Raw genomic sequence first — 12897 nt, 5'->3', positions numbered from 1 at the left:
CGACACCACTATCAGCCACATTGCCTCCATGAGGCCTCATGCTCAAAAGGAGCTTTGATGTGGCACCGGCATGAGTGCCAGTGACATGACACCAGCATCGGCCACAACTAAGATTTGTCAAATAATATATCTTTGGTTATCATTTCATAGATTCTACAAGTTATATCCTTTTGGATACCCAGTTTACTCAAGTGATATATTCTCAGTACAAGATCCATCCATTTTCTCCATCCACTGTTACTATGAGGACTGTGGGTGTGGAGCTTGCAAATTGTAACACTTTCCTACTGGATCTCCAAGCATGACCAACTAAGACTATGGATATTATCCAACCATCTTGCTTGTGGTCTGCCGTTGGGTCTCTTGCTGTTTTGGCTCGATTTCTATGGCTGTATGCCCTTCCTAATGCCAGTCACTTTACAGAGTGTACTGAGTGCTTTTTACATGGCACCATTACCAGTGCTTTTTTACGTGGCACCAGTGCCAATGTTTTTTCCCCATGGCACCAGCGCCAGTGTTTTTATGTGGTACCAGTGGTTTTTAACATGGCACCAGCACCAGTGGTTTTTACGCAGCGCCAGTGCTTTTTCATGTGGCACTAGCGCCAGTGATTTTTTTATGTGGCCCCAGCGCCAGTGCTTTTTTACATGGCACCAGCCAGTGCTATTTTATGTGGCACCAGTGCCAGTGCTATTTTACATGGTACAAGCTTCTGCACCAATGCTTTTTACATGGTACAAGCTTCTGCACCAATGCTTTTTACATGGTACCTTGGTTTTAGGATCTCAATCCTGTAGTGGTGGGCAGGTCTCCTTGAATACAGCAATGCACCACACATCTCGATCCTCGGCCATAAAAAAAAATCCAGATTGTTAGTTTAAAATCATTTTCAGTTTATTAATATTAATTTTTAAATAGTGTTAATATGAAGCAGTGTGATGACGATGGTTAAAAATTTTGAAGTACTGACTCTATAGTCAAAGAGGACATATTGTTACAGTCAGTGTGTCCTCTCCTTCAGCTCAGTAGATTAGTGTTTGTGTGTATTTTAGGAACAGCTTCTCTTTGGATCTTGCAACAACAAACCCCTGTTGACTGAGGAATTGTTGCAAGACATTAAAAAGTTGCTGTTGATGCTAACCATCTCTCCCCCTACTAGCACGATTAAATAAATAATTTGGTAAAATAATTATAAAGCCTTGATTAATTTTTCTATTCATTTAGTATTTTATTTCCTTACTTTTATAGTTTGTCCACTTAGCTGCAGATATATTAAACTTCATGAACCACTATTTTATCAATTCAGTCAATCCAGCTATACAAAAGCTTCTAAGGTAAAGTATCAGACTTCACAGCCTCTAAATATTCTCTGTATTCTGTTTCTCTTTTTTGTTATTTAGCAGGGGTTTTTTTCTGTTTTTTTTTTTTTTGTGGTTATTAATAATCATTATTGTCTGTGAGGTTATAGCAAAAGACACATGCCCCAAATGCCACACCGTACAACTGAGCCTGAGATCATGGTTTGAAAGCAAACATGTTATCTACACAACTGAGTGCCCATGCATGCGTGTGTGTTTGTGTGTAAATAGCATTGATATGTTGTATGTTGTTTCTCGTGTGTGTAAATTGGTGAAATGATTGCTTGTAATATTGGCTTCGAATTTTTGGCATAAGGAGTGCAATTTCAAGGATGGGCTGAGCCGCTTACATCAACCCCAGTACGCACTGGTATTTATTTTATCAACCCCTGAAAGGACGAAAGGCAAAGTCGACCACGGCAGCATTTGACCTCAGAGCATGAAGACAGATGAAATCCAGCTAATCATTGCTTATAACATTAAGCAGTGTTCTCTTATGTTGTTTGTGAGTGGTGCAATGGCATAGATTGTAGTTCAGTGTAACTTTTCTATTGGAGCCAGTATTATAGTTTGTGTGTGTTTATAGTTAGTCAATACTCATGTCAGGTGTGATTAGAATGTTATGATTTCATCACTGAATGATATTGTGTGTATGTGTGTGTGTGTATGTATATATATATATATATATATATATATATAAAATTATGTGTATTTCTTCTATCTTAATGAATAAAAATTCTTCTGATAGAATAAATGGGTTAATAGAAACCAATGTAGCAAAGAACACAAAATAACTGTGGTTAGCTCCTGTTTGTAAGGCAGGAACTCCTTGAAATTTTGGGTATTTGAGTATATTTAAGAATTTAAGGATTGGAGAAAACGCATGTTATAATTGCATACTTTATTCCTACATATGTTTCAAAGGATTACAACCTGTGTGATCCATATATATATATATATATATATATATATATATATAGCAGCTAAAAAAGCTGAGACTCCTACAGATAGCATCACTTGTAACTCACAAAGGCAAAAACAAGAAGAAAAAACAATGAAAACTAACCATTGGAATGGTTAGTTTTCATTGTTTTTTCTTCTTGTTTTTGCCTTTGTGAGTTACAAGTGATGCTATCTGTAGGAGTCTCAGCTTTTTTAGCTGCTATTTCTGAACTTCGGTATATGGTGAAGCAAATATTTGCTGATCCCTTAATTATGTTTACAAATATATATGAGCTTTCAAATAAGTTCTCCACCAATAATGGTGCTTACATACCGATGGGCTTGGTAAAAATTATTAATTATTAATTGTTGATTTATTAATGAATTAATAAATTGATAATCCTTTACCCTTTTAATTTGTATATATATATATATATATATCTCACACCTGATTTGGGATATTCTTTATTAACAAAATTTACTACTTTCAGGGAGGCTTTGAATGAAGAACACATGTCTAATCTTGCATTGGTTATCAAAGAACTGGATAAAGAATGCTGCCGATCTGGTTCAGGTTAGTCTTTAAACTTTACTCATGGAAATATCAGAAACTTAAACCTTGATTTGATTGTGATTAATGATGTATACATAATGATTGTTATTCATTACTATGATATTCTTTCAAATTGGTTTTGATTGTTGCATTCGCAGTAATATTTTGCGATCTTTCTTCTGTTTGTTAAATAGAAAATTTTTGATGTAACATTTGTCTGTATCAAATTAAACACTTATCCATTAATACAAAACAAAATTAAATACTATGAAGTATTTACTGATTGAGGTTAATTGTAATTAATTCATTATCATTTTTACATCTGCATTTTCAATGCTGGCATGGGTTATACATGACCTGTCGAGGCTATTTTCTATGGTTGAATGCCCATCCTGTTTGCCAACCTCTAGTTATAATAATTAAGGTTTCTATCAAGAAGACACTTGCACCTTGGGCAAGAATCTTCTATTATAGACTCAAGCTGCTCAAAGCCTTGAGTAGATTTGGTAGATGAAAACTAAAAAAAGCTTGTTGTGACTATGTATCCATCCCTATACTTGTTATGGTATCTTGTGATGGTTCTAAATGAGTTGCCATCGTACAAGTGATACATTTATTTCCAGTCTTCTGCAAAAGACATGTCTGGCCATGGGGAAATATTATCCTGCTTGGAAACAGAAATAGGAAGTGAGGGTTGGCAGGGCATCTGGTCATTAGAAAATCTGTTTCTATAAATTCTATTTCACTCATGCTAGCATGGACATTAAAATGATGATGGTGATGGGTTAAGCTTGGAGATTTTCTTCGGAGATGTGTGTTCCTAGAAAAATATCAGTTATAAAGATATTTCTGAAATTTTTCCAGTCTCGTTTTTCTTTCCCTTTTTTTTTTTTTATTTTGGAACTATCTTCAGTAATTTATTTTCATTTTTAATTACAGATCGCACCTATGAAGAGCTTTCAGTTGCTTTGGCAAAGTTTAACCACAGTTTAGTGGCAACTGGCTCGCTATCAGAGAATTTGCAGGTAATAATGACATTTGTTTTAAATTCTAAGAATATTTTAAACTTTTTGTATTTGAATTTGTTGTTTTAACAGCTCTCCCCCCCTCTCTCACCCCTACTACCTACTAACTTCTTATATATGTTTTTCTATGCTGGCAAGGGTTGAATAAGTCTTTCATATTCTGGCCCAGTGGTTAGGGCAGCGGACTCGCGGTTTCGATTCCCAGACCGGGCGATGTGAGTGTTTATTGAGCGAAAGCACCAAAGAGCTTCACGAGGCTCCGGCAGGGGATGGTGGCGAACCCTGCTGTACTCTTTCACCACAACTTTCTCTCACTCTTACTTCCTGTTTCTGTTGTGCTTGTAATTCAAAGGGTCAGCCTTGTCACACTGTGTCACGCTGAATATCTCCTAGAACTACGTTAAGGGTACACGTGTCTGTGGAGTGCTCAGCCACTTGCACGTTAATTTAACGAGCAGGCTGTTCTGTTGATCGGATCAACTGGAACCCTTGACGTCGTAAGCGACAGAGTGCCAACAATTCTGGCATTTACAGCACCAGTCCCATTGGATTGTATATAATTTGATAGCAAAGGGATGGAGCAAGGGAAAGAAACCGAAACTTGCCACCACAGAAAAGTGCGCTTAAAGAAAGGAAAACTCAGTAATGCCATTGGAGAGCATCTTCAAATGCAGTTACTGCATGCAAGACTGCCACTCTTGTGTGGGCTTGTACAGCCACAGCAGACACTGCACTGCCATCAGCAGTTAACACAAAACTCTACTGGTGCAGATCCGTGGTCTTTATAGACTGACAGATGTCCATTAATTTGATAGTTTAATAGAAAAAAAATGGAGTTTAAAAAAAAATTCTCTTAATTCCACCATTGTAAGGAACACATGATTGAGGTTTAAGCTTCTTTGCCATTTCTCATAAGTTCTCATACATATGGGTTGTCGAATCATGTCATTATCAGAATATAAACAAGACATGGCAAAGAGCAGATTGTGTTTGCTTTATCAGTATCTGCCAGACAACGGAAAAATGTTTAATGAACAAGAAACTGACAGCACAATATATTGTTCCTAACTAATGGGTTTTTGTTTTTTCCCCCTTCATATTACCCTGTTACAAAACGCACTTAATTTTAAAATGAAAATCAAATTATTTGTTTTTATTGTTTCTGATACAATTTTTAAAAAAATTTCATCTTCCAGGATTGTCTTCTAATTAGCTTGGGAGTGAATCCCAATACTTCCGAGGCTTGGCCTCTTACGGTATATCCTCGCACTCTCGCAGTTCTAGCAGAAGTTATTCTTCTGCGTCAACAGAAAGAAAGAGAAACCTCCCCCAAAATCATCAGGAGTATTACTGAGGTTCAAGTAATGAATATATGGGCTCAGTTCACTCGAACATTAAAGCAAGCTATTTTAAACTTTGATAACAAAATTGATCAATTTGAAGGTTAGTACTGTTTTCCATTTTAAATAGTTTTCCAGAATGTTTTCCAAAAAGCTACTTGTTCCCAAATTTATCATGTTTAAATTTTTCAGTTTGGAGAGAAATGTATTTATCATACACACAGGATTCTTTAAACTATTATAATTTTATAGAAAATGGTATCCAATGTGATGCCCTTCTCTTTTTTTTTTCCTTGTGGATAAAATATTTCAAATTTTCAGTTGTGTTTCATTCATTTACAATAATTTTTATTCAGTTTAAGATATTTTAAATTCTATTTTTACGAGTTTTTAATTAAATATGTCTTAGAAGTATAATTAAAGAATCATTCATTGCTATTATATCTGTCTATATAAATATCTTTTGCATTCTATCTTAATATTGTTTGTATCTACAAAAAATGGAAAATGAAACAAAAATGTTATATTCTGTGAGTGTAAGCCTACATCTTGTTAGGTTGTTGTCTCTCTCTCTCTCTCTCTCTCTCTCCCTCTCCATTTTTTTAAAGTGGTATTTTATGAAAATATGCACCAAATGTGAATATTTTTCTCTGTTTTTCAGATGTCAATGTGGAACATTTGCAGGTCCTTTTGTTCCTCTTCCACAGCTTGCCTCTGATGCAGAAGAAGTCTCTACTATTGCAACTGGCTGAACATCTTATTGCGATTTCACAGGTAGATCACAGGTAAATGCTAGTTTTTATGATTTTTCATCTAAAATCTTACTCGATGAATCTCAATTTATTTTGAAATGATATTTGTAAATGATTGTATAACTGCTAGTTTCAATTAAGCTTTCCAATCCTCATATATTGTAGTTTCTGTGAGTAAATTCCTTCATCGAAAAACTAAATGATCTGTTTTGGATTTTGGCTCTGTTTGGGATATTCTTCCAGACTAACTGCATATTTGTTTGTGGACAGAAGTTGTACATAGTCTCAAAGGAAGGTACCAAGTAGCCAGTATTTAAGTCAGATTATTCAGTAATTTTCTGAGTGCAGAAGAATACAAAAAAAAAGATGTGTTTAATTTTGTCAATGCATTTATGCACATACATATCTATGCAGCTTCAGTTAAATCTTCTTTTGTTTCAATGCAAGGAAACTTCTGCAAATGCACATACAGCTACGTTGGTATAAGAACACATTCAATTACATCTTTGCAAATGCACTCATGTTTCTATAAAATATTGAGTTGGTTAATCTCTGAATGTTTGTGTGTATTGAGACTATCGCAGGATGTTATCTGCATGGTTTAAAAAGTATACATGTGTGTATCTCTCTCTCTCTCTCTCTCTCTCTCTGTAATATTGTATATATGTGGGGTGGGGGTGAACATATATATCTCATAAAATGCATATATAGTATGTGTGTGTGTGTGTGTGTGTATATATATATATATATATGTTTTCTAGTCTCATATATTTTACTTGCAGTAAACTGGTTGGTTCTGTACCACTTCCTCTGTCTCGTCTGATGCTAGTTTTTGATTACTTTGTGCACTATTTTTATGATCCACCTGCTGTTCTCATTGATCAAGTAAGAAACCTCTTTTTTTGCTAATATAATAGTTTTCTGTAGTAATAAACACTAGAAAATCTGCATTATTTTATTTCTATTTTAATTTCAAAGGTGATGTTTTGTGCAGCGTTTTAGTTGTCACGAGACCTCTCTTGAGCAGAGCTTAAGGTATTAAACCACCTGTACAATTGTAGAAAATTTTTTGTCTGGATATAGAAATTTCTTTTATTTACTGAATTACAATGAGACATTATTTTTAGAAGTTGTTCATTTAGTGAAGCTAACTTATGCCTTACATTATAAATCTTGACAATATTAACAGTTCAATTTCTTAATATTAACGTTGACAAGGGACTGAGACTCTTGGCTGTTTGCTGAGCTTGAGAAGGCTTGTCAAGCTAAGTAAAAGCATGGTTGCCTGTGCATATAGGCATGTCCCCTGCTCCCTCCAGCTGAGCATTCCTAAAAAAGCACCCATACTGGTGCCAGGTAGATGCACCTGTGTTGATGCTGTGTAAAAGCACCCGATACACTCTGTAGAGTGGTTGGTGTTAGGAAGGGCATCAAGCTGTAGAAACCATGCCAAAACAGACGTGGAGCTGACCAGCTCCCATCAAACTGTCCAAGCCATACCAGCATGGAAAACAGATGTTAAATGATGTAATTCAATAAAATTTGTAGTTGCTATGTGAAATCGGTTTTGTTTACATACTCTTTTCTTGAAATATTCACATTGTTTCAGTTGATGTTAAAAATGGGGGAGAATTCAATGAAATAACTTTGTCATTAAGCTGGTGTTTGGAACATAAATCAGAATGAAATTTTAATGAAAGGTGTCAATTTAGATCACTTTAAAGTAGGAAATTTGTATCATAGAGCCAAGGGTGGTCTCAGACAGGTTGGGATCAAAAGGATTAAATTCAGATTATTAATACATCTAGCCATCCGGTTTCACCAGTCCTCAGTCAAATCGTCCAACCCATGCCAGCATGGAAAGCGGACGTTAAACGATGATGATGATGATGTTTCAGATTATTAATACATCTGTTTCATTTAAACACAACAATGAAAGGGTTTAATGATCTTCAAATATAAACAGCATATTTTTTCTTTCTTAACTGTGTAACTGCATGTTTGTATTCTTTTAAGTTAAACTCATTAGTTTTTGAGTTTTTCTCTACATCGAGCATTTAAAATAATGTAAAATTCATTATTATCTATTTTCCAAATGTTAGGTACAGTGGAACCTTTTCACAGTACATACGCTTGGGCAAGCAGGGGAGCGAGATGCCAGTTTACCAAGAGCAAGCCAATTCTTTCCATGCAGAGATGTTGAAGGAAATTTTCGAAAAAATCTGAGCCCCCAAGAAGCCACAGAAAGTAGGTTGTTTTGAGACAATTTTTGTTGTTTTTTTATTGTTGTTGGCACTCCGTCGCTTACGACGTCGAGGGTTCCAGTTGATCCAATCAACGGAACAGCCTGCTCGTGAAATTAATGTGCAAGTGGCTGAGCACTCCACAGACACATGTACCCTTAACGTAGTTCTCAAGGAGACTCAGCGTGACACATAGCGTGACAAGGCTGGCCCTTTGAAATACAGGTACTACTCATTTTTGCCAGCTGAATGAACTGGAGCAACGTGAAATAAAGTGTCTTGCTCAAGGACACAACGCATCGCCAGGAACTGAACTCACGACCTTACAATCATGAGCTGAATGCCCTAGCCACTGAGCCACGCACCTTCACTACATTATTACACATATAAATAAATGATGTATTATATAAACACATACGATTACACATCCACATACGCATTCTTTTCTCTCAAGCTTTACCCCTCTTTATTCCTCATCTGCTAGCTTAAAGTTGTCCCCGACCCATCTATTGCTTTGGGGTTTGTAGTTTTGCAATCTCCATGTTGACCTTACTAGGGCTGGTGGCAAGAGAAAAGTAGCCACCACAATTTGTAAAGTGGTTGGCATTAGGAAGGGCATCCAGCAATAGAAACCATTCCAAAACAGACATTGGAGCATGATGCAGTCTTTTAGACTCTTTGAACCCTGCCAAACTGTTCGACCCATGCCAACATAGATGTTAAATGATGAGATAACGCAAATTTATATTTGCCGTCGCCAGTATCGCCTGACTGGCCTTCGTGCGGGTGACACGTAAAAGCACCCACTACACTCTCGGAGTGGTTGGCGTTTGGAAGGGCATCCAGCTGTAGAAACTCTGCCAAATCAGATTGGAGCCTAGTGTAGCCTTCTGGTTTCACCAGTCCTCAGTAAAATCGTCCAACCCATGCTAGCATGGAAAGCGGACGTTAAACGATGATGATGATAATGATATTATAACCCATACAATATATAACTGCAATGGTTTTCTTTGGCCTGGATGAGTGGTCGTTGAATGGCACCTGCACCTTGAAGTTCAGTTGTAGTGTATGTGTTTGTAATTAGTTCTTAGAATTTAAGTCTTCTTTGCATTAACATAACTGTTTATTAACAAAATGACTTTGCTACTCAGTACATATCTTTGAGTATGTGAATACTTGTATGCTTGGTTATGTGGTCCTTCAAGAACTGGCATTCTGCCGATTATGATGACAAGTGTTCCAGTTGATCCAATTAATGGAACAGTCTGCTCATGTAATTAATGTGCAAGTGGCTGAGGACTCTACACACACATAGACTTAACGTAGTTCTCAGGGAGATTCAGCATGACACAATGCAACAAGGCTGCCTCTTTGAAATACAGGTACAACTCATTTTTGCCAGCCAAGTAGACTGGAGCAATGTGAAGTAAAGTGTCTTGCTTAAGGATACAATACATCACCGGGAATTGAACTCATGACCTCGTGAACATGATCTGAATACCCCTGAACACTTAGTCACATGCCTTCAGATCAGTTTTAAAGGGTTTGCCTAGAAAAGATCAGTATGAACAACTTAGAAATACCTGGTTGTTTTATTATTAATAATATTATCTTATAGGATTTTAGCTTTTAATCTTTATCTCTGTCTTTTAAAATTTGTTTTGTGCACAAATAATAAATCAATGTGGAGTTTATTTTTTAAAAAAATTTTGCTTTTTCTTCTAGTTGGTGCTTTCTACCCTCGTTTTTACAACTTGGGTCCAACAGAACTGCACATGCAAGATACACCAAAGGTAGATGGTCTGGTAAGTACTTATTTTTCCTCACTCTGATTAATCCTTTGATAATTTAGTCTTTAATGTTACATATTGCCGCTGTGTGTGTGTGTATATAAAAATGTGTAGTGTAAACATTTCTCATCAACATTTTTCCAAATCCTAATTGCATTTCACATGGAATTTTTGATCTTTTGGTCTCAAAGTTTGACTTGTATGCTTGGAAATACAACGCCTTTAAATTATTTTACTTTATGCGTTTGTGCATAAAGTTAGATGTTCAAGTTTCTGAGGAGGCTTTAATCAATAATTTTTCATGGCTATAGTTAAAAAAAACTTTGTTACAAAAATGTTATTTATGTACTCATGAAAAATTTATTGAAATTTTTTGCAATAATTTCTGACATTTCTATGATGATAGTAAAAAAATTTTCTTACAAAAATTTTATTTATGCATTTATATAAAGTTAATTGAAATTTTTTTGAAAATTTCTGATATTTTAACTGTTATAGTTAAAAACTTTGACAATTTTTTTTTTGTGCATTCATGTAAAATTCATTAAAATTTATATAAAAAATTTCTTTTTCTTTTACTCTTCAGGCTTGTAGTTTCCTTTTGTCCAGTACAGAAACTGTCAGTTACAACAAATTATATGAAGCATGTATTGTTTTATTAATGGCTGGATCCAAATGTGATAAAGTGTTGGAAAAATTGAACTTGCTGGTAAGAAATGATTTATTTCACTTTTTGAGTAAATAGCTGGTAATTCAGAGATAACATCACATGCAGTCCATCTAACCATTCTCAACTTCTTCTCATGTCTTCCTCTTTTGCAATTTCCTTCCACCTGGATTGCTTGAGGCTTCTTCCCTCAATTGACATTCTCCCCATGCATCACATGTCTGTACCAGTGCAGTCTTTTCTCTTCACACTACACTTGACTCTTCACTCATTCTCATTCCTGCTCCATAATTCATAAGCATACATTACACGTGCATCAGAGCATGTCAATCTCATACACAGCCATCATAGCATGCTCACCCCAAATACATTCAGCAGAGCATGTCCTCCTCATTTCTGTGCAGCTCTTCCACATCGTCTGTATTCAATGCTTACATTTCTCTACTATGTAACACCACACTTTGTACCCGAGCGTTAATACAATCTGTAAAATCCCTTTGTTGCCAACATACATAAAGCTTCCTGAACGTTTTGTTTTTTCATCCTTTGCTTATCCTAGCTGCAATACCTTCAGAACCCCCTTCTCCATTGTCAATTACAACATCTGGATAACAGAAGCTGTCAGCTACTTCGAGGGAACCTGATTGACATTTATAGAAATGTTTTTTTTTTTTTTTTGATGTTCTTATTGCTAACTTCTCCTGTGATCATACTGCATCTCTATTATGCACCTAAAATTTACATTGAATACATTTAACCCTTTGGCATTAAACTGGCCATAACTGGCCCAAGTATTCTACCTGTTTTACCTTCAAAGCCAGCTAGATCCAACCTCTTACACCTGTCCTACAATATCATTTAAAAAATTAATAATCACATCATCGAAATCTTGAAGGTACAAGATGATGTATGATTAACTCAAAGCAATGTGAATAAATAAGTATTGCATCTGACAGCGTAATCTAAATGTTGAATGAAGCACATACTGACAATGAAACAATTATTTCTGTTCATTTAATTACAGTTCAAACAATATATAAATAAGAGAAAGTTTTTTCTTTTTAAATGCTGTAGCTTTAAACACACTTTTAATTAGCATATGTGGAGGTGCAATGGCTCAGTGGTTAGGGCAGCGGACTTGCGGTCATAGGATCGCGGTTTCGATTCCCAGACCGGGCGTTGTGAGTGTTTATTGAGCGAAAATACCTAAAGCTCCACGAGGCTCCGGCAGGGGATGGTGGCGAACCCTGCTGTACTCTTTCACCACAACTTTCTCTCACTCTTACTTCCTGTTTCTGTTGTGCCTGTAATTCAAAGGGTCGGCCTTGTCACACTGTGTCACGCTGAATATCTCCGAGAACTACGTTAAGGGTACACGTGTCTGTGGAGTGCTCAGCCACTTACATGTTAATTTCACGAGCAGGCTGTTCCTTTAATCGGATCAACTGGAACCCTCGACGTCGTAAGCGAAGGAGTGCCAACAACAACAAATTAGCATATCCAATTATTAGCACAATTAATAAAGCTACAAAAATGAATGTCACTTATTGAGGAACATTTTTAGGAAAAAGTATTTTAATATTGGTTTCAAATAAGGCGGTGAGCTGGCAGAAACGTTAGCACGCCGGGCGATATGCTTAGCGGTATTTCGTCTGTCTTTACGTTCTAAGTTCAAATTCCGCCATGGTCGACTTTGCCTTTCATTCTTTTGGGGTCGATAAATTAAGTACCAGTTGTGTACTGGAGTCGATTTAATCGACTGGTCCCACCCCCTAAAATTTCGGGCCTTGTGCCTAGAATAGAAAAGAATATTGGTTTCAAATTTTGGCAATTTCAGGGGAAGGGTTAAGTTGATTACATTGACCCCCCCGTGCTCAACTGGTTCTTATTTTATCAACCCCGAAAGGATGAAAGGCAAAGTTGACCTCGGTGGTATTTCAACTCAGAATGTAAAGATTGACAAAATGCCGCTAAGCTTTTCCCCCAATGTGCTAATGATCCTGCTAGCTTGTTGCTCTTATTTCAATATTGATAATTATTTCATATTTGATGTGATTAAGTGGTTGCTATGTCTCTATCATTTAGCCTGCTAGATTAGCAACCAAATCTTTCCGAATCAATTCCCTATTATCTTAAAAAGTGTGTGTGTATATGCACATATCATTATCAATCCAATTTTAATACTAGTAAATATAATGAGGTAATGATTAAGATGTTGATCAATGTT

General features: G+C 36.1%; 1 protein-coding gene across 19 annotated transcripts in view; it reads left to right on the top strand.

The window, feature by feature from the left end:
* LOC106881733 (E3 ubiquitin-protein ligase UBR4-like) overlaps positions 1-12897 on the top strand; it is a 218908-nt gene that overhangs the window by 39630 nt on the left and 166381 nt on the right. For all 19 annotated transcript variants that reach the window (XM_089339693.1, XM_089339687.1, XM_089339685.1 and 16 more), the window contains exons 13-21: positions 1249-1334; positions 2792-2874; positions 3793-3878; positions 5075-5321; positions 5880-6003; positions 6753-6855; positions 8073-8217; positions 9939-10018; positions 10590-10712. In XM_089339693.1, coding sequence (XP_089195819.1) covers positions 1249-1334; positions 2792-2874; positions 3793-3878; positions 5075-5321; positions 5880-6003; positions 6753-6855; positions 8073-8217; positions 9939-10018; positions 10590-10712 — 1077 coding nt within the window. The remainder of the gene's footprint in view (positions 1-1248; positions 1335-2791; positions 2875-3792; positions 3879-5074; positions 5322-5879; positions 6004-6752; positions 6856-8072; positions 8218-9938; positions 10019-10589; positions 10713-12897) is intronic.

This window comes from Octopus bimaculoides, chromosome 22 (genome assembly GCF_046866305.1).
Source record: "Octopus bimaculoides isolate indiv1 chromosome 22, ASM4686630v1, whole genome shotgun sequence".
Classification (NCBI taxonomy): Eukaryota; Metazoa; Mollusca; class Cephalopoda; order Octopoda; family Octopodidae; genus Octopus; species Octopus bimaculoides.
Note: the sequence above shows the minus strand (reverse complement) of the source record. Positions and strands in the feature narration are given on the sequence as shown.